The sequence below is a fragment of the Solanum verrucosum genome, unplaced genomic scaffold (genome assembly GCF_900185275.1).
Source record: "Solanum verrucosum unplaced genomic scaffold, falcon-dt-bn FXZP01000079.1, whole genome shotgun sequence".
In the NCBI taxonomy this organism is placed as follows: domain Eukaryota; kingdom Viridiplantae; phylum Streptophyta; class Magnoliopsida; order Solanales; family Solanaceae; genus Solanum; species Solanum verrucosum.
The window spans coordinates 4349357-4370947 of NW_026020368.1; the positions used below are offsets into that span (position 1 = coordinate 4349357).

General features: G+C 34.9%; 1 protein-coding gene, 1 long non-coding RNA gene and 1 pseudogene across 2 annotated transcripts; 1 reads left to right on the top strand and 2 right to left on the bottom strand.

Moving 5' to 3' along the window:
* Positions 1-243: 243 nt before the first annotated feature.
* Positions 244-1747, bottom strand: LOC125838024 (uncharacterized; annotated as a pseudogene).
* Positions 1748-5608: 3861 nt separating this feature from the next.
* On the top strand, positions 5609-19905 carry LOC125838149 (uncharacterized). Its single transcript, XM_049517212.1, has 8 exons — positions 5609-5883; positions 6032-6127; positions 6345-6428; positions 8266-8426; positions 12730-12847; positions 16261-16396; positions 18352-18530; positions 19494-19905. The coding sequence occupies exons 1-8, from the start codon at positions 5692-5694 to the stop codon at positions 19731-19733; spliced, it is 1206 nt and encodes a 401-aa protein (XP_049373169.1). The 5' UTR covers positions 5609-5691; the 3' UTR covers positions 19734-19905.
* Positions 19906-20982: 1077 nt separating this feature from the next.
* On the bottom strand, positions 20983-21550 carry LOC125838164 (uncharacterized). The gene is made up of 2 exons (XR_007443549.1): positions 21474-21550; positions 20983-21365 (listed from the first exon to the last, which is right to left on the bottom strand). It is a non-coding gene; the product is annotated as an uncharacterized LOC125838164 (long non-coding RNA).
* Between the last annotated feature and the right edge of the window lie 41 nt (positions 21551-21591).

The following is a 21591-nucleotide window of genomic DNA, read 5'->3' on the forward strand; positions in this document are numbered from 1 at the left end:
TTGGCAATTTGCCTACTAATTCCTTCATCCTGTCTGGGTGGCTCAAAATATAATTCGTCCATTCAGATTTGAAATCTGTCGCAAAACGATGGCGATACAAGTGCTCCAAAAACCACATTTGCAATAGAATGCTGCAACCTTCAAAAAAGTCTTCCCCTTCTCTACATTTAGTCAAAGCACGATAAATGTCAGCCAACATCATTGGCAAGATAGTGGATTTCTTTTTCTTCATCATAACAGCGACTATTCCCGACAGACGAATACTGATTTTTTTATCCCTTCTTGGAAAAACCATGGTTCCCAGAAAGGCCACCATGAATGCTTCTTGTCTATGTTTTTCCCAAGTAGGGAGGTGTTGCCCATTTTTAAGTTGTTTCCCGTAGTCTGAAAATCCTTCTTTCTTTCCATATCTTGAGTATAGAAATTCCAAGGAAACCAAACCATTATCGAAACACTCCTTATGAGGATAGATTATGTGCATTTGTTCTAAAAATTTGTTCCCGCTGACGTTTCTTGGGGCTATGAGTGTTTTGCTTCGGAGATCCTTGCCTAACCCTGTGAAACCACCCAACTCCTCCAATGTAGGCGTCAACTCAAAATTGCTAAAGCGAAACACATTGCTTGTAGAATCCCAAAAAGGGATCAAAGCCTCGATCAAATCTCTGTCAGGACTAAATCTCATGATATCTGTGAGGAAACCAAGATGTTTGAATATCTCAGTTCGCCTAAACTCATGCATATCGTTCCACCAAGCCATGAGTAGTGGTGGGGTTTTATCCGTGATCATGAACTTTGGGGGATCATTAACCATTTCGACTGCTTCATCCCTTGGTCTTTTATCACATCTCATAGATTTCATGGTTACCTGGTTAGGAAAAGAAACTCGCGATTTAAAACCAAATTTAACTTATGAAATTTTGATAATTCGAAATCATTTGTTAAAAATAAAAAAATATATATATATGAAAAATGACTCAGAATGCCTAAAGTGGTCATTGTTTCGAAAACGACTTTTGTTGACCTTCCTTAAGGGAAGCCTAGGTTGGTTTAAGAGAAAATGATCGGATAAAGAGATAATTTTGACAAGTGAATCATGAAGAACAGAAAGAAAAAGAAATAAAAAGAAGGTGGATATGCCTTATTTGAAACAAATTTAAAGACATACATATATATAATAATTTATTTTATTGCATTATTATTATTTTTTTTATTTTTTTACTATAATCTTTTTTATTTATATATTTATTTTTTATTTTTATTTTTATTTGTTGTAAAAACTTGATGTTTTGATAAAAGCGAGAATACAATTGAGGGTTATATATATATATATATATATATATATATATATATTATTTTCACTTTGTTTATCTTGAATTATTTGCTGGAAAAAAAATAGACGTTTCTTCTTTTAGTCAATTATTTAAAGTCGGTCAACATTTGTTATAGTCTTTCACATGATGCAACAAGTAGCACAAAAATGTACATGATGGTCTCAAGAACATGTACCTGTCCTAGACAGACCCGGCCCCCATGCCGAGTCTTGTTAAGTTAAATGCACGTGATGCAGATAAAGCGGAACCTAGTAAGGATATCATGTATGGAGGTTTCAGTTCTACTAAGGTTAAACTTGTGGAGCAAGGTATCTAGACTGGCTGTAAAACGAGCGGACAACTCGAGTTAGGGAGTAGCAACGTACCGGTAGCAGCGCTTTCCGGCTTTGTGCATGGGTGCTCCCTATCCTAAACATGTATGACTAAATATCCTTCACCATGGACCGAAGATCCACTGGCTATCTTAACAGAAATGGGGTGCGCAGTCGCAATTCCCATACTTGTATTATAGAAGACTCAGAGGGGTGCGCGAGAGAAGACAGTTATAATGCAATGCAAATAATATTAAAATAGTAAAAAAGTAAACAATTAGCACATTCAGCCAACAAATACAATATCCAAAACATAAATAATTAAGTAAATAGTCATATATAAGTCAATATTATAAGCTCGAATTCTGGTTATTCCCCGGCGGAGTCGCCATTTGTCACACCCCTTTTTTCCTCAATATTTAATTTAAGTATGTTTTGAAAGAAAAAGAGTTTCTCCAATTAAAGTGACATTTTTGAAAAGGGATTATTTTATTATTCAGAGTCGCCACTTGGAATTGAGTTTTGGTGTTCCAAGTCACCTTATTATTTAAACCCCTAATCAAAAGGAAATTTGACTCTTTATTTTTATTGGTCTGCGAGAACAAAGATCGGGTAAGGAATTCTGTTGACCAAGGGGAAGGTATTAGGCACCCCTCGAGTCCCGTGGTTCTAGCACGGTCGCTTCATTGACTATATATGACTTAAATTAATTTTCAGATATTGTATTATTAACTTAATAATAAAAGTTATTTACCTCATTATTTGGTTTATTTTAAACCTATTTATATTATATTAATATATTTTCGTTAATTAAAAAGAATGTATATCACATAAATTTATTCAAACATAATAAAGTAAAATTAATAGATGGATATTTACAAATCTTGATTTGTCTGGTAATTTCTTTTCTTCTCCTTTTCTTTTTCATGTATTTGTATTTATTTATTTTTTTATTGTGGATAGAAAATATATGGGTATCTAATTGCTAGGAATTAGAATTTGTGTGGGATTGAAATTTTTTGAGTTTGAGTATTTTAGGATTGTATTTTCTTAGTTAGATTAGAAATAGAAATAAAATTTTATGTGATTTGGAATTAGTTTTAGCAAGAAATTCTAAATAGATTAGGACTATTTTTTAGAAAGATTTTTTCCTTCTTAATTTTTTAATTTTTTTTTCTTTACTTTTTATCCCTTTTTTGACGTTTTGGTTTTATTAATTATTATTTTATTTTTTTTATTTTTGTTTTGTCTCTTTGTATTATTTATTTTTTACGTTTTTTTTTTTTTTTACTTTATCCTTTATTTATTTTTTTTAATATTTTTTTTATTCTTTTTGGACATTCTGTTTCTCGTCTTCTTCTTTTTTTTTTTTTGTTGTTTATTTTATTTTATTGTTTTAATCATCTTACGTTTTCTGTTTCATTTTTTCTTTATTATTATTCTTTTTGTTCTTCTTACTTTTTGGTTTAACTTTTTTTTTTGTTTCTGTTACGCTCTATTTTTTATTATTATTCTTTTCGGTTTACGTATGTTCTGTTTATATATATATATATATTTTTTTATGCTTTCTCATTTTTTAAAAAAATTAGTTTTCTTAATTATTCATTATTTATTTTTTTAACCATAAATCTCTAAACAAATATTCATATATCCTCTTAATTATATATCTTAATAATTCGAATTAAAGCGATAATCATCTTAACACTTATTCTAAAGGCAAACTATTTTTTTATCAAAAATAATATATTAAAAAAAAAAAGAAGACTAAAACACATTCCTCATAGGTTTTCTAAAGCACTAATTTATATCCTAATCTAACAAGTCTACAAATAATTTCAACAAAAAAAAATTCTTAAGTGAAAACTAAGGTCCAAGAAACATTAGCTATTCAAAATTAAATATCACGAAACCAATTTCAATATTAATTACATCTAAAGAGCATAAAACAATAATTAAAAAAAATGTATGATACATCTTTTATTTTTATTTTTATATTATTCTAAAGCAAGAAACTTAAACGGTTACGTTTTTCTAAGCATTCATAAATTCATCACAAACAATGGTAGATAATAATAACATGCGACTCAGAAAACTTCATATTATTGGAATCAAATTTCGTACGAGCATTCCAACTACATTATGCGAGAATTTAGAGTTACCTCGCTGCGAAAATCGATACCACAAAAACAACTGCTACTATCTACTGATTTCCAAAGTTAATAGCTAATATTAACTTTAAAGAGCCACGAATCCGAAACCTTGAGTGAAACCTTGAATGCTGACTTAATTTTCAAAATAAAACTCACTTTTTGTTATCTTTTTCTCTCTGTGATTTTTTTTTCTGTGTGTCTGTGTATGTCTATGTGTATCCCCTTTTTTTCTTTACTGAGCGTATGTTTTTATAATAGTTTGGGGTGTGAGTCTGGTGCTAATTAAAAGGAACGTGATGGAGTGGGATTAGGATTTAATTTAAAATTTAGTTGAGAATTTTTAGGATTGAGATAAAGGAAGAAAAAAAGAGTAAAATAAAATAAAGAAAGAATGAACAGAAAAAGAAAGAAAAGAAAAAAAACGTGTAAAAATAAAAAAATAAAAAGAGAAAAAGAGAAAAGATCGTGCAAGAGGGGAAGAAAAGAAAGAAAAAAAAATAAAAAAAAACTAAATGGGAGCAGGATTTTTAGTAAATAAGTTAAGGAAGTTGGGGGTAATTAGGATAAAGGTAAGGTAATTTGAAATTTTTAGGACTCTTCTTTTATTCTTTATTATTATTATTATTTTTTCTTCTACTTTTCCATGATATATACGACTATTATTATTTTTTAGACTAGATAAAATTTGAAAGATTAAAACAAAATACGTTAAATTCAAAAGCTTTCTTTATTAAACTTTAAACATAAAGTGAGCTTATAATTTGTTGTAATTTTCAATTTATTTTAAATATAACCCTACTGAAATAATAATATTTAAGTATTAAAATTGGGCGTAAAATTTTTATGTTTTGGTCAAAAATTAGGTGTTCACAATGACCCAAAAGGTCATTTTTAGAAATTACTATTTTATTCCTCCCGATAGTTATCCTGAGTCATTTCTGATTAAGTCGGTGAAGCTGGTTTTAAGCAGGTTGTAGTTGTGGAGATTGTAATTGATGAATATTGAGTTTGTTGTTGAGGATATGTAATTGTTAGAGTGTTGTTGTTGAGATATCTGCTATGTGAATTGTGAACTGTTAGGTTGAGCTGGTTTTATGCATGTTGTAGTTGTGGAGGTTCGGTTGGGGTGTAAGGAGTACTCGTATTCTATCCCCTTAGCTTGTGTTTAGAGGTTTACTTGCTGAGTACCGCGTGGTTTGGTACTCACCCCTTGCTACTACATTTTTTTGTAGGTTACTAGCCCGGACCGTATTTTATCTTCTCCTTATCTGAGGCTTCTTGTGGAGGTTTGGGAGGTAGCTGCTTGTCATTTCAGCGAACCTTCTTTCTCCTTAATTATGATCTTGTTTTATTCTAGAAACAATGTCATTGAGACTTGTGTTTTTCTTTTGAATCAGTTGTAATACTTTAGAGGCTTGTACACGTGACAACCAGATTTTGGGGGTATTTTTGAGTTTATTATAAAAGTTTCCGCATTTTATTGTAAAGGTTGAGTTTTAGGCTGACTTGTCTTGGAGGGTTGAGACGAGTGCCATCACGTTCATTTTTGGGTCGTGACAATGTCATATCATGGCATGTGAAGTACACACATCCCACTTAGTTGATTTTTTGGAAAGAAGTGCTAAAATGGTACATAAAAATTGGAGTTGAAGGGTTAAAATGGAACAAGATTGAGTTGGAGTATCAAAATGAAATTTAGAAATAAATTTAAGGGTCTACATATGTGTTTGGCCTTTTAAATTTTTTATTATTATAATTTATGTAGTATTTATTTTGAGTAATTTACTAAAATGACCTTGGAAATGAATGGTGTCATCTCCATTTTGTTGTCATCACCTCTTTCACAAAATCGAAAATCCCACTTTTTCTTTTTTTGAGGCAGAGTTTGTAGAAGAACCCATGGCTTCCTGCAGCACCACTTTCACCCCCGGCATTCCATCTTGCCGCAATTTCACGAGAACATTCCGTCCGTCGTCGCCGTCATGGAGGAAGAGCAGAGTTGTTACTGCAAAACTTGCTCAGAAGAACGCAATGCAGTACAGAAAACTCGGAGACTCTGATCTTAATATAAGCGAAATTACTATCGGAACCGTAAGTTCGTTCGCTAAATTCAGTAGTTTTTGCTCAAATATATACAATTATTAAATTTAGAACCCAGTTAGTAGTCATTCGTTCTGTTCATTTGGGTACTTATGAAGTAATTGAAAATTTTGTAATGTGAACTCCTTCATAAATGCAGATGACATTTGGAGAACAGAATACAGAAAAGGAGGCTCATGAAATACTTAGTTATGCATTTGATCAAGGAATTAATATTATTGATACCGCTGAGGCTGTAAGCTACTCCACACTAACTTGGGAAGAAATTGCCTTCATTTATTTTACTGTTACTGTTCTTGACTTTACTATCTTCATAATAGAAGCTGAGTTTACTGAATTGTTGGGATGTAATTACAAGTTTAGTTTATTGCCTAAAAATTGCTTATTCATTTTACTATCTTGATACTACAAGCATTTTTGTATTTATTTCTTCTTTGCTATTGTATTCGAAGTATCCTGTCCCAATGAGAAAGGAGACTCAAGGAACGACGGATCTCTATATCAGTAGCTGGATGAAGTCCCAACCCCGTGATAAGGTAATTCTACCTTACTGGATTTATATGAAAGGTTGTGCATGTATTATCAATTTCTTGCTTTATTTTTGTATGGAACCTAATAGGGACTATTCCTACTACTTGCTAACTACAAAGGCATTATAAGATTGCCATCAAATCAGCTCTTTCGTATTTTTCCTTGAATTCTTATCCTTCTATTGTTTCAAATCTATTGCATTGAACTGTAACTACTGTTGATCTTTTTAAATGAATTCCTCGAGAAAATGATATACCTACTAAAGAATAGTTGGATATACTGTGTAGATGGTTACTTCTTGTGATTATTTGAGGTTGTAAAACAGTGAGACAAGAGAAAGCTGAGCTGCTAAAACAACTAAAGCTAGGTAACACGTTTTGCGTAACCTTCTTCAAAGAAATATGTCCATTTTGTTCTATAATTGTGTTTAAACTTCCTAGAGTACTCTTACCATCTGAAAGATCTGTTGATGTACTTCCTTGATCTAGCCAACATTGCATGCATCTTATTGTATTTCATGTTCTCCTTTGTTCTATAGGATTTGATGGCTTTCTGCTGAGTGCTGAGTGTCTAAGTTGCTCAGTTTGGGGTGCGGGTATCCCATACGGGTGCAACTCTAAAGGTCGGATTCTTCATCACATAAATTTTAGGATTAAGGGGTATGGATCCAAGTGCGGATACGGGTGATGGGATACTGCCAATAAATGTGCATTACGACTGATAAAGTATATATCTCGATTGATTAAAGTTATTGAACTAAAACTAATAAAATTTAATTCTTTATAAACATCTAATATATCCCATATTAAAGAAAAACATATCATTCTTTATATATATATATATATATATATATATATGACATAAACCCAAAAGTCAAACCAAATATCCAATCAATCTATATTTCTCGATCATAGATGTGGTCAAATAACCCAAGGTAGGTAGACCAAATCCAGTGTGGATCCCACACCCATGCCGTGTCGACACGAGTGTGGCAAGGGTTTTGAAGAGTCTGAGCAACATAGGTGAGTCCGGGTTCACTGAGTCATCATCTCCAACTCCCAACTTTAGAACACATGCAGGGTTAGAGAATTTTAAAAGGCCAGTAGAACAGAATTGCTTAAAGTAGATTTTAGAGAAACGCTTGATCATGTTTATATGGACTAATTTGAGCTTTTGCTGGAAAAAGCAGTCATTTCTGTAGGCATAGGTATACAACTTTTTTTTTAAGAATGGTAAGATTTAATAGCCATAGGTATATAACTATTGAGAATATAAAGCTTGTGTAGTTCTGTTTTTGTTGATTGCCGCTAATTTATGCGCATGATTTCTCCAAATATAATTTTTTTTGTTCTTTTATGAGGAAGGACAAGAATTATGTTACTAGACAAATTGTTATGCAAGCAGGAAAGAAGAACAAATTAGAGACCAGCTTTATTAGTTAATAGAGCCTAATCTCAAGCATGAGTGAGTTAAACTTAGAACAGCTTAGGTTGTTGAGAACTTGAGGTTACAAATACTTTGTAGTGTTCATGTTGGATCTTACCTTTCAAATGTCCTCCCAGTAGTCCACAAATGGCATGAAGGAGTAATTTTGCAGTCAATTTATATTTTTTTCCAACTCTCTTGGTCCATAATAATTAAGATTATTAGCATGGCCATGATGCCAAATGTTACAATTCGTTGTAAGTTAACTACCAAAACCATTCTTTAAGTAGGTAAACCTCTCTTTTCCTGCATTGCCATTATAGCCATAATGTTTGGTGTCATTTTAATCAAGATTACTTTTTTACTCCTGTAGATGTGCACTGATATCTACTAATGTGATGTTGTTTTGTCCTTCAGGTGATTCTGGCTACAAAAGTTTGTGGTTATTCAGAAAGATCAAGTTACATACGTGAAAATGCGAAGGTTTTGCGAGTAGATGCTGCTAATATTCGAGAAAGTGTAGAAAAAAGTTTGAAACGTCTCAATATTGATTACATTGATTTACTCCAAATACATTGGTGAGTATTATTTGATGATATCATTGAAGAATTCTAAAAGTGCAATTTGATAAGTAATATACAGCATATTATTCAACTTCCCCAGTTTCTAGATGACACCATTTTCACTAAGTGGGGCTATTCCACATAATCGGGGTAGTTAAAAAACTATAACTTGAACTTTTAGTGAGCATATGATATTTCTCATTCTTCCTGGATTCTAGATGACTAGATATTACCTATGCTTTGAGCTTAGGTATCATAGCAACGAATTAACTTTTGTTCTGGTTCTTCAATTATTTTTCTTTTTTTGTTTTAGTTTTCCCATTTGGGATTGACAGCTAAGATGCTAGAGAGATTCTCTGTTTAGGAAGCTGTTGATGTGAGCCTCTACTGTAACTGCAGCATATGTTGGAGTAAAAGAGGCGATTGAAATGTGTAGGTGCAAAGCAACAACAGAGCAAGAGCTAGAGCTGTAGGTCAGTAATCAGAGAATATGAGACTCTGAGAGCAGGCTAAATGAACTGCTATTGTTTTATACATGCAGAAGGATCCTAGGAGAAAATGAAGTACTTATAATGGAAGTTCACTTGAGGAGCATTTTTCGTGGATTGTTTTGGAATTTAGGGAAACATTGACATAGAAAATCTATGGCTAAGTGAATGTAAGACGACGAGATGAGATAGTTGCATTAGAGAATCTAGGGATAAGTGAATGTAAGAGGGTAAGATGATCTAGTTCGAATAATAAGAAAAATGGAGAAACTACTTCCTTGGCTAAGTGAAAGTCTTAGGTGGCTTGCTAGTTATCACTGTCATGGCCTGGTACTTTTCTTTGTCTGGATCTTACAATGTTTTGTTTCTTGCTCTTCGAAGACACTTATTTACCTCCAACTGGAACAGAACTTAATATGTGATAAGTAGAGCATTTGTTAGAAGGTGACCTATTTACTAGTAATCTGCATACTCAACAATCTGTTCATGTCCTCATTCCTTTTGTAATTTTCCTTGTAGCCAATTTTATCTACCAAAGGTTGTAGACCAATACATCACAGTGAGTATCAAGCGGAGAGCCAAACATCGACTTGTAACACTCACTGAAAAGGCAATATCATATTCATGTTGAGTTATTATGAGATAGTTCAACTTACCTGGCAATTAGTGCCAACCTTTGTGCTAAAGATAATTTTACATTGCTACCTCTCTCAAAAGAAAAGAAACGTTCAACTTACCTAGCAATATCCTATGTCTCCTGGGATCACCGTACAAGCTTAAATTATGGACCCATAGGGCTGTCACAAGTGTACTATCTTCCGTACCTGTCTTCCTTTTAAGTGTGGATAAGTATACTTCCACATAGAGATGACAATGTCTGATGTAAACTAGATGAACTCATCATCCTAGAAAAATATTGCAATCTACCTAGATCCTTGGTCTGAAAGGGCTTAACGAGATGAAGTTTACTTTGCTAATCCCCTATTGATCACTTTCTGAGATAACTGTCATTAGTATAAACTACCAAGTATCTTTTTCACTATAAGTCATTTCAAACTTCTTAATAGCCATTGAATTTGTCAGACTCTACTCGAGTAGATTGTTTCAAACCATACCAGCACCCTGCATGCAAGACCACTAGACTCCTGAGAGCTAAGTAACCTAGTTGTTTCCCCATATATACTTCATCCTCATTGCGTCTTGTATGTTATCATCTGGACCAACCTTGACTGTGTAAACCCAACAAGTAATAGTAGATTTACTTGGAGGTAGGAGAGAAGTTTCCAAGGGCCACTAAGAGTGTACAGTGTACAACTCAATCACAACTTGTTGGCATGCTAAATGAGAGAGAGTTTCACTTGTATTCTTGAGGTAGAAACAAAAGAAAAGGATGATAGCAAGTTGGTGGTAACTTAAAAATATAAAATTGAGGTAATTTTGAGTATAGCAAAGACCTCTCCAAGCAGCCCCTGGAAGACTGTATGTAGCATTGACAAGTCTGTAACAGAGGAAGAGCATCTGGTATTTGACACAAAAGATACCAAGTTGATTTTGTATTAATACAAAGATCCAAAAAATGGAAATCAACTCAGATTAAGAAGATCAACTACACATTGAATAATCATCTTTGACAACTTAATAATAGGAACTCAAAGTAGAACTATTTCGATCAGAATTCCTAAAATCTGAGTGGACTAAAGAGAAGGGAGGATTTACCCCATTATCAAGATGACATCCTAAGAAAAAAGGGTATCGCACCCAAGAGTGTGGACTGTGGCCTAGTGGTCGATGAAATGGTTGAGAACCCTAAGGTCTCAGGTTCAAATCAGTGGAGACAAAGAAACACTAGATAATTCTTCCCATTTGTCCTAGCCTTGGTGGACAGAGTTACCTGATGCCTGTTGCCCATGGGAGATGACAGGTATCTTGTCGAATTAGTCGAGGTGCGTGAAAGCTGGCTTGGACACCGCGGTTATCAAAAAAAAATAAAAAATAAAGAGAGGCTATCCATACAAAATTGACACGACTTATATTCTGAGATACAGAAGTGAGAACATGTAGACACTATTTTCTGAAGTTTAGAAAAACTAAGATGTCAATAGAACATGTTGTAGGTATCTCTGAAGAGCGAGGTAGTAAAATCTATATGAGATAATTGAAGGACTATCAAATATTAGGGGAAGGGCTGCACGACCTGATAGAATAGTGATGAAGAATAAACCAGGAGCTATAATTGAGTTTCTTACAAATTGGGAACAGTCCTCCAAATACCGCATTGTCCTAAAGTCTAATCACTCCACCAGAAAAGAACCACAAACACCCTGGAACAGCCTGGAGGATTGCAGGTTTTATGTGAGACCCGAAGTGTCTGAAAAAGAGACTGAAAGTTGCTGGAGGAAAAGAAAATCTAAAAGTTGCTTGATAAGTTGAAGGATCAAATTTCCGATCACCTATAAAATCTTAAACTGGACTGTGAATGGCACATGCCCAATCGAGCCTCGAGCAAGCGAGAAATCCCCAAATATTGTTGAAAATAAAGAACCTTTCCAGAAAATTGATTAAATCACCGAAACCCAAGCATCTGGTCTTCTTAGACTACTGGATTGGATGAATCACTTCGAATGGTCCAGTTGACTTCCAAAGTACCTAGATCTAGTCCTAAGCTCGCCAAGAAAGGCCTCATGCACTAGCACATTAGACAAAATTTGTTGGCAAATTCTGGCTTCTAATGGTGCATCGGGCTTCAGATTAAAAAGTGGCTTCCAGGGTTGTGTTCACACGAGGATTTCAGCCTTGTCCTGGTGTTGGTTTATGCACAATACGCACAGACCAACCTCATATCCAGCAGATTCTATGATTGTTGAAATTGTGCATAGAGAATGTTTTTTCTCCCGAATGTCACCTGTGAATACACGGTGAGGTAGTAGGACTAATTTCTCGCTTAAAGTCCATTAACATGTTAGAAACAAACATCACAATGAAACGAGATCGGGAGAATGCGTGAAAACTAATGGCTTACCCCTCAACCATTCTATAGGCTACTTTACAATGTACATAACTATATTTACCCTATGTGTGATATATCACATCAAATTTTTATGCTACACTTAATTATCTGACAGAGAGCTACCTCAGCTCATTACAGTGCTATTTTCAACTAATTGTGATGTGTGCTAAAGTGATGGACATAATTGACTAGTTTAAAATCATTATTTTCTGGATGTATTTCTTGTTAAGACAATAAAAAGGTCCTCGGTTGAGAGGTTTTACGAGCTAACATGCATATTTAAAGGCGGATGACAAATTTTGTTTCATCATTTTTTTATCTATGATACATCTTAACATTATTGATTAGAATGACTGATTAACCTAGAAGGTCCTCTGATGTATCACAGAAGACAAGTGTAGGTTCCTAGCAAAAATAAATTGTTATAGAAAGCATGCTTGAATTCAGTCTGGTGCTGACTAATAACGTATTCATACTGTGTATTGAAGCCACCGGCATAAATTACTTGTTTAAGTTGATCAATTTTTACATGTCTTTCTTGACAAACTGATAAATCATTCTTGGTTGATAGATCTTACCAGCTAACCTTCATGTTTCAAGACACTTGACAAAAAAAATTGGGTTGTTTTTATCTTGCTTGTGTCTGAAAGAATTGTAAAATTGTACGTTGTGTCTGAATTTGTTTTATCTCTCTCTTGTTTGCTCGTTGTGTATATCATATATGTCAATACGGAGACACATAGAGATACGTACACACAAACACATGTGAAATATGTAAAGAGGTGGTTATCTCATTTCTGTAATCTGATGTAAAACTTCTCAGGCCAGACAGATATGTTCCATTGTTCGGCGAGTTCTTTTATGAAACTTCAAAATGGAGGCCAAGTGTGCCTTTTGTTGAGCAGCTTAGAGCCTTTCAGGAACTCATCGATGAAGGAAAGGTATGTTTGCTTTTTGCGCAGGCAGTAACAATTGCACTAATATTACTGCAGATCTGTCAGTGAAATGAATTAAGTAAGATGCTTTATAGTTATAATTTTACTAATTAAAGTCTTAGGATATCTTTCATTTTTCCTGGATTTGTGGTTTCAACTGTAAAGGAAGATTTATAATGCATCTATAGCAGCGGATTGACTAATGATAGAAGATTTCAAATAACACCTATATAAAAGGAGCTCTAAATTGAAAATGGTCACAAAAATTATTAGGTTTGTTAACAAGCAGAATTGCAACTCGTGTTTACTTGTACATGTGAAGTACAATTTTTATGTGTAAATAGAGGGCTTCAAATCATTTGCATTGAAGTGGAACATTAAAGCTTAGTTATCGTGTTGTTTGTTGGTTCTTTTATAACCAAAAAATATTGTAGTGCATTTTCACATTTAGTTGTTAAATATCCTTGCGAGATGATAATATAAAATATATTTCCAAGTGATAAACTTAAGGTATATGCTTGTAGGGGTGTGCATACTTTGGTAAATACCAAATCATCGTACCAAAACCAAAAAATTTGGCGCTTCGGTTTCGGTATTATGGTATTTGTGGTTATGCATTTCTGGAAATGTGGTATTCGGTTTTTATAGAAAAAATATTGAAATACCGAATAACATACCAAAATACTTAATTACATATACAATCCATGTATATTATTATATAGATTATAATTTAATTAATCTAAATATAAACTAATAAAAGGTCTAAAATCCTTCGGACTAAAAAGCTTCTTCCGTTTTACTACTAAATATGAACTAAATAATTAATTACAAATAATAACAATACAAATTACTCGACATTTGTTCGTTACCAGCCAACACTAGACAATTTTTCTTCATTTCTAACATGAGAAATAACAAAGTCCCTAGGGAGATTCTATGAGGATGCTTGGAGGCTAAAAGTGTATTTGTAGTATACACTAGGGTGATTAAGGATATGTATGATGGTGCTAAGAGCTGGGGTCAGGACTTTGGAGGTAACACAGAACACTTCCTAGTCATAATGGGGTTCCATCAAGGATCTGTTGTTAGCCCATTTTTATTTGCTTTGGCGATGGATATTCTGAAGCGACACATTCAAGAGGAGGTGACATGGTGCATGTTGTGGATGATATAGTAGTTATTGATGAGACGCCAAGCGGCATTAACGCGAGGCTGGAAGTTTGCAGATAGACCCTGGAGTCAAAAGGTTTCAAGTTAAGTTGGACAAAAACTGAATACTTGGAGTGTAAGTTCAGTGATGTGTCCCATGAAGCGGATGCGGAGGTGACTCTTGACACTCAGATCATCCCCAAGAGAGCAAGTGTCAAGTACCTAAGGTCAGTTATCCAAGGTAATGGGGAGATTGAAGAGCATGTCACGCATTGTATTGGGCCGAGATGGATGCTCGCATCCCGTGTTCTGTGTGATAAGAGTGTGCCGCCAATAATTAAAGGTAAGTTCTATAAAGTGGTAGTGAAACCGACAATGTTATATGGGGTAGTGTGTTGGTCTTGGTTGTCCAAAAGATGAGAGTAGCAAAGATGATGATGTTGAGATAGATGTGTGGGCATACTAGGAGGAATAAGATTAGGAATGAAGTTATTCGTGCCAAGGCGGGAGCAGTGTTTTGGAGAGCGAGAAGCGGAAAAAAGCGGCGAGGGCTTGCTTCACCGAAGCGTGAAGCGAAGCGCACACTTTTTTCTCTAAAGCGTTATTTAGTACAAAAACAAAAATATTAAATATGCATGTATAAATAACCAAGAACTCAATAGAAATAACATATTAAGCAAATCTTACAATTTCTTAATTAAAAAGTAAATAAAAAATAGTCAATAATCCTCATAATCATAACATATTAGGCAAATGCAAACAGCACAACCAAATCAGTAAAAAAAACAGAGCATAACCGGGGGAAGAAAACCCTAGAAGCAGTCGCTGAAAGCCTGAAGGAGAGTCCAGAGAAGAAGTAAAAGAGAAGAGAGGACGAACTTATTGTCTGAGTTGCAGCAACAGTCGTTGAGATGTTTGAGTCACAGTAGAAGAAGAAGAGGGAAATGTTTGAGTCGCATCAGACAAGTGTGTTACACAGAAGTTAAAAAAAAAAAAAACTAACAACGCTTAAGCGCACTTTTTGTCGCTTTTGCTTTAAGCGCGCTTCTCGCTTTGCCTACTGAAGCGCTCGCTTTTTCAATAACACCTCGATCAGAGCATAAAAGCGCAGTGCTTGCTCCCCGCCTCGCTTCACGCTTTAAGGGCGTTTTTTGTCACTTTTCACAACAGTGAGCGGGAGTGGCCCCATAGAGGATAAGGTACAAGATTTAAGGTTGAGATGGTTCGGACATGTGAAAGAGGAGATGTGTGGATGCCACGGTAAGGAGGTGCGAGAAGGTTGGTCTTAAAGGGCTTGAGTAGGAGTATAGGTAGGCCTAAGAAGTATTGTGGTGAGGCGATTAGGTAGGACATGGCGCAGCTATAGCTCACCGAGAATATGACCCTTGATAGAACGGTGTGGAGGTCGAGGATTAGGATAGAAGGTTAGAAGGAAGTTGAGTGCTTTGCTGTCCCATTCCTAAAGTATTAGAATTAGTCTTGTTATTTCGTATTCTTAGATTTCTATTTCTATTTCTATTGGTTGATTCTTTAGCTTTGATTATTGTATTTTCATGTTGTTCTTCCTGCTTCTTGTTGTTGTCGTTTTTTCCATCTGTTTTGTGCGAGGGTCTATCAGAAATCACCTGTCTTCCTTTTTAAGGTAGGGGTAAGGTCTGTGAACACACTACCCTCCCCAAACCCCGCTTGTGGGATTACACAGGGTATGTTGTTGTTCGAGCATGACAGAGTTTCCACCATTGTAAAAGTCATAATTTTCCCTTGTACGTAAGTCGAAGTGAATAAGTTGTGGTTACGATTTACCATACAGCACAAACCAAATACGGAGCCATATTTAAAAAACTTGATATGGTAATGGTAGAGCATTTTTTAAAATTGAAATTACCAAATCTGAAGTTTTCAAAACCGTACTGTGTTATATCATGATCGCTCCTATATGCTTGCAAGGAAACTGAACTGGTAAACGGAAAATGTTAGTGAATAAGCACATCAGGTCTCTTACGCATGGTTTAGTTTTAGTTACACATTTTGCAATGCTTACAGCCAATAAACAAACCTGATTTTTATGCATGGTTTCGTTTACTCATTTTTCATGCTTGTTATGAATTATCACACCTGATCTTTTATCATGGTTTGGTGTGCACATTTTGCAAAATAATTTGAGATTTCATTTTGCTTTGTAAATCTCAAAAATTGATTAACTTTATGGGCAGTTAACTTTGGGATCTAGTTATCTGAAAGTAACAATTAAGCATTACTAATTTATTCAGGTGCGCTACATTGGTGTTTCCAATGAAACTTCATATGGAGTAATGGAGTTTGTCCATGCTGCAAAAGTTGAAGGATTGCCAAAGATTGTCAGCATTCAGAATAATTACAGTCTGCTGGTTAGGTGCCACTTTGAGGGTAAGTTGTCCTTTCTAATGTCCTACTAAAGTAGTTTAGCTGTGAAACTCCTCTCAATGAGATATGTAGCTTAAACATATATTTTGATTTTTGCAGCACTTTTGTCAGTTTTTTCTGTTCATACTTTGGCGCTCTTACAGGTTGAGTAATAGGTTTTTTGTTTAAGAGTAAAAGGAGGTCTGACATCCATTAGATGAGAAGAACTCCAAGATGCTTAATGAAAATGCTGAGGAACTCGGTACTCCAACCATCGTCAATTAGTTGAAGTCGAATATCAATTTTTTCAACATGGTGTCAATCTGAGGTTTTGTTATCATTCAGCCTGTTAAGAAAAATTGACCCAGGGCCTAAATAGATCCCATAATCTAGCTCATGAGGTAAGGATTATCCAAAATCACATATAGAGAATATAATCCTTACCCTCAACCAATATGGGCTTCAGTATACCCTACCCTGCGCTCTTAGAACTAAATACTTAGTATGTATAATATGAACATTGTTGCCCAACATTTGGTAAACCAAGATCAGGGATAGGTAAATGGACCCTGTGTCTTAATCAACCGCAATATCTAGCTCGTGAGGTGAGGATTGTCCAAATCATGATAAAAGACTATACCGCAAAACCCTCAACTATTGTGGGACTCTAACACAACATGTCTGTGCTACGCATCCATTTGAGGTATCCACATAGATGCGTTATGGGGTCAATTCATTTGTCTAGAGGCTTTGCTTTTAATCTTAAGTAGAATGATTGGAAGAGTGCAAAAAATGAGAATGAAGAACTCCTGTGATGATTAAGTAAAGAGTGCAAGGTGCTTAAGCAATAATCCTAGGACACTCACTCTACTCTTTTGCCAATATGTTTCTGATCAAGTGTTGAGGTCTTTAACAGCTCGCTTACAAATCGATATTTTAGTACTTTTATGTCTAGTTAGTTACATCATTGAATCCTATTTGCTTAGCTCTTAGACTACTATTAGAATCCAGTTTCAAGTGTTGAGGTCTTTAACAGCTCGCTTACAAATCGATATTTTAGTATTTTTATATCTAGTTAGTTACATCATTGAATCCTATTTGCTTAGCTCTTAGACTACTATTAGAATCCAGTTTTACCCAATTCCCTTTACAGCTGTCCCTAATACTACTCCTTTATGAGTGGTCATTTTCCCATTCACAAAAATACCGATATCATCCGTGCTACCTCTGCAGAACAATCTGCCTGTACCTCATAAAAGAATAGAAAACCACTTTCTAAAGGTTCTTTTGAATATTGGTGAACTGATTCTGATCTCCTTTCTAATCACATGTTATCTGTTCTCTAATCTGTCTTAAGCCACTTTTGCACATATGTAAATACCCAAATTGTATAATTGGATCAACATTGGTGAGGTCATTTCTCTAAGGAATGTGATTATCCACTGGATAAGTCCATTACATCCTTAAAGGCTGCTATCAATGCTCATCATTGACGCAATCTGCCTAACAGCAGCGCTGCTAATCTTTAAGATACAGGAAACTTTGCTTGCCATGGTAGCTAATCATAGACGCAATCTGACTATCTCAATTTGTATGAGCTGTTTCTTGCGGATGATCACATTTGACACTATAAACTCCAAAGTCACATTTGTCATCTTTTGACAAGAACTCTTTTTTTGTTTCACATTGGCATGTTATAAATTTTGGGCCTTTCTTGTACTTGGATAATGTTGTTAAGGGACCTTACGGTTTAAGTGATAAATAACCTACTAGTGGTAAAAACAACTGTAAAACAACCTAGTAAAATTAACCTATACTGATGAAACAACCTAGTAAACAATCAAATGCAGCAATACATGTTCCATTGGAGTGAGTCATTGCTGCTGTTTTTGATCAAAAGAAAATAATTGTATTTACATCAAGCATCAACATTTTTAATTTTCCGCTTAGCATAACAAGTTTTTGGTTGTTCTTTGTAGTTGATCTTGTTGAAGTATGCCACCCAAACAACTGTAACATTGGTTTACTTTCCTATTCTCCACTGGCTGGTGGAACCTTATCGGGGAAGTATTTGGACAATAATTCTGAAGCTGCTAAAAAAGGAAGACTTAACCTATTCCCAGGCTACATGGAAAGATACAATAAATCCCTTGCCAAGGTGCGTGTTTTTCAAGTTTTACAAGAAAGGAAAGTTAATTGATTGTTTGAGTAGCTTTATAAGTTGGCAAAAAAATTAAACTTTCGAGTGTAAGTTTGCCAAGGGTGAAATACGTAGTTTTGGGATCGACTGGAGTCTGGAAGGCGTAACTTAGGGGACGCCATGCCACAATCAGTATCCTCCTCCCCCTACCCCAAACCAAAAGAAAATCATTGAAAAATAGAGGTTGACAACCTTGAAATTTTTCAATAAATTTGAAAAGAAAAATCTTAAGATTGTCTTTTGGCCCCTGCTTTCTTTTTTTTGGCTGCAGTTGCACCTAGTTCGATAAATTAATCCTGTGCCTTTTTGTCCATTGTGTTGTGTGCATTACTTTGCTATTGCTATATTTCCTAGACAGTGTCCAAAAGATAAGCTTTGGGTACAATTTGTCATGGATTAAATTCAGCTCGCTACTTAAAAACGAGAACTACATATCTGCACACAAAACCTGATTAAGGTTAGCACTACTTATTTGCATGAAAATTTGACAATTAGAAAAAGCAAAAAGCACATTTTGAGTGCAATTTAATAATAATATTTATACTTATATAGTGTGTAAGTGGTTCATTGCTTTTCAAAATATATATAGAGTATCGGTACTCATTCATTAGTTTGACGGTCATTATATATTAGCTTGAGGTTGTTATCCTGTCTTAAAATTCAGAACCCACACCTCAATAAATTTCAGAATCCACAAACCTCAAATCATGGCTCCGCCTCTCAGGATCACACAGTAGAAGAAGGTTGAAGAATAAACAGAGAATTGTTGCTCATCTTTAACGTTACAATGTGAAAATGCATTTCTACTTTAGTAGTCGTGCGTGACTTTAGACATGTACAATGTGAGAAGCTTATACCATGCTGCAAGTTTTAATGATTGCTAGGATGTTTTTTTGGTGTGTTGTCATGTTTAATTTCCAGGAAGCAACTAAAAAGTATGAAGAAGTGGCCAAGAAGCATGGTCTAACTCTAGTTGAGTTGGCCCTAGGATTTGCCCGAGACCGTCCCTTTATGACAAGTTCAATTATAGGCGCAACTTCGGTGGATCAATTAAAAGAAGATATTGATGCTTTTTTGACAACTGAGAGACCTTTGCCACCTCAAGTAATGGATGATATTGAAGACATTTTCAAGAGATACAGAGATCCTGCTTCAAGATAGCCTGCCAATTTCACTTGTCAAAAATTGTTCTCACTATTGCAGAACTTGATTTGAATTTCTTGGGAGGGCTGGGATGTTAAGAAAACATCCGAATTTACCACAAGATGCCTTTTGTTTATGCCTATCTATTGTGTACTGGGGGTAGGGGGAGAGCTTTTCATCTTTGTCACATCTGTTATTCTTTTAGTCATAGTCTATCGATATCAACATATTGATCATATTAGGTATTTTCTTTGATGGTTCATATCTTGAATTGGGCATGTCCTTGTGATATTCGTATGAATTGAGTTGTCAACATAACAACTCAATAGGATACCCGTCTTCGTTTGTTTCTTAAGAATCACAATATTTTATTCATCAAAAAAATGGATTTCTTGACTTCCTTGTAATTTCTTCTTTCAATACTCAGCTGAGTTGTTAATGTTAGTTACTATTACAATACCCAACTGCCAAAGTAACAATTTTCATGTTTGAGTTGTCAGCACTGGCTTCACAATGCATCCAGGTTGGTTCTCTGGAATCACTTTTCCAGTGTGATAACTCTACCAGCGGACTTTGTGGCTCTTGCAATTTTTAGTATCCAGTAATAAAAGTGATTTTAATGACATGTTTATGAGTTTTTTAGATAGTTTTTTTTTTTTTTGTATAATTTTCAAACATCTAAACTTGAAATTTAAATTACTGAATTAATCTAGCTCAGTTTAGCTCTAGAGATTAGACACTCGTAAAGCTAAACCTTACAAGTAACATGAACGGAGAGAGTACTATTTTGACCAACTCATATTTGTCCGATTGGCATTTGACTTACTAAGGGACAGGTAAAACATTTCCTACCAAAGAACCTCCCACTCCCAAGGTTTAATTAAATCTCATGGTACCCAAGTAGGCCGTAAATAACAGACCGACTTCTCGCCCTAGGACTCGACTCACTGAGAGGAGTGTCCACAAACCGTATCTATGGATGGAAAGTGTACTCATTAAACCCTTTGGCACAAGGCTGAGCAGCCTCGGAGCCACTTCACCAGCTTCAACCATGACTGACTCTATTCATGGAAAAAACTCAAGTAAAGCTAAATCGATATTTTTAAATTGAAGCAGTTCCTTGTAAAAGGAATTAAAAATAGAACAAGAATGGTTAATCTGACATTGTCAGGTTATGCAAAAATTGTGAAACACAAGTACCATACACTCCACTAGCTTGGGATTGAGAATGTATAGAGCCGATCGTAAACCTGTTTGGGATTGAGGATTAGTATAAGTTTGAACCTTATAAATGTCAAATCTATTTCATATTCGCAGAATATAGCAAGGTATAGAAAACAGCATTAACTTTAGTCAGAGGTAGTAAAAGACTAATTACAGAAGGGCAAGCACCCTGAAGATGGCATAGGGCGGCGCTATAGATGGCCACAAAACTTGCAAGGACAGCCAAACAGTCCATTAAACATCTTCTCCAAACAGAAAGAAGGTCATCAGAAAAGCAAGAACATCATCATCAAGGTTGAGTTTCATCACAAAAGCTAGAACGTCATTGAAGCTTGAGTTTCCAATCAGAAGAAATTCAAAGAAACTTGTCAAAACTTCATAATTGATTTCCTTCGACAACAGTCAACTCTTTTTTACCCTATAACACTGCAAAGGAAGCAAGAACATTTCGAATTAAAGTAAAATCAAATTAAAGGCAGCAATGTTTCAATAGTTACTTCAGTAAAGATGGAACTCAGCTGTCCCTACCATTACATTGGAAGATGAATGTAGCGACAAGACCGAGCACTAGCATGAAGAGTCTCCAAGATGAATTAATATCAGAAGATAACCTATGCATTGCAAAAGGGTTCGAAACAAGTTTAGATAGCAC

Coding starts and splice junctions, on each gene's coding strand:
- LOC125838149 (XM_049517212.1), top strand. CDS start 5,692: ATGGCTTCCTGCAGCACCACTTTCACCCCCGGCATTCCATCTTGCCGC. Junction 8,427..12,729: donor GATTTACTCCAAATACATTG/GTGAGTATTATT, acceptor AAAACTTCTCAG/GCCAGACAGATATGTTCCAT. Junction 12,848..16,260: donor AACTCATCGATGAAGGAAAG/GTATGTTTGCTT, acceptor TAATTTATTCAG/GTGCGCTACATTGGTGTTTC.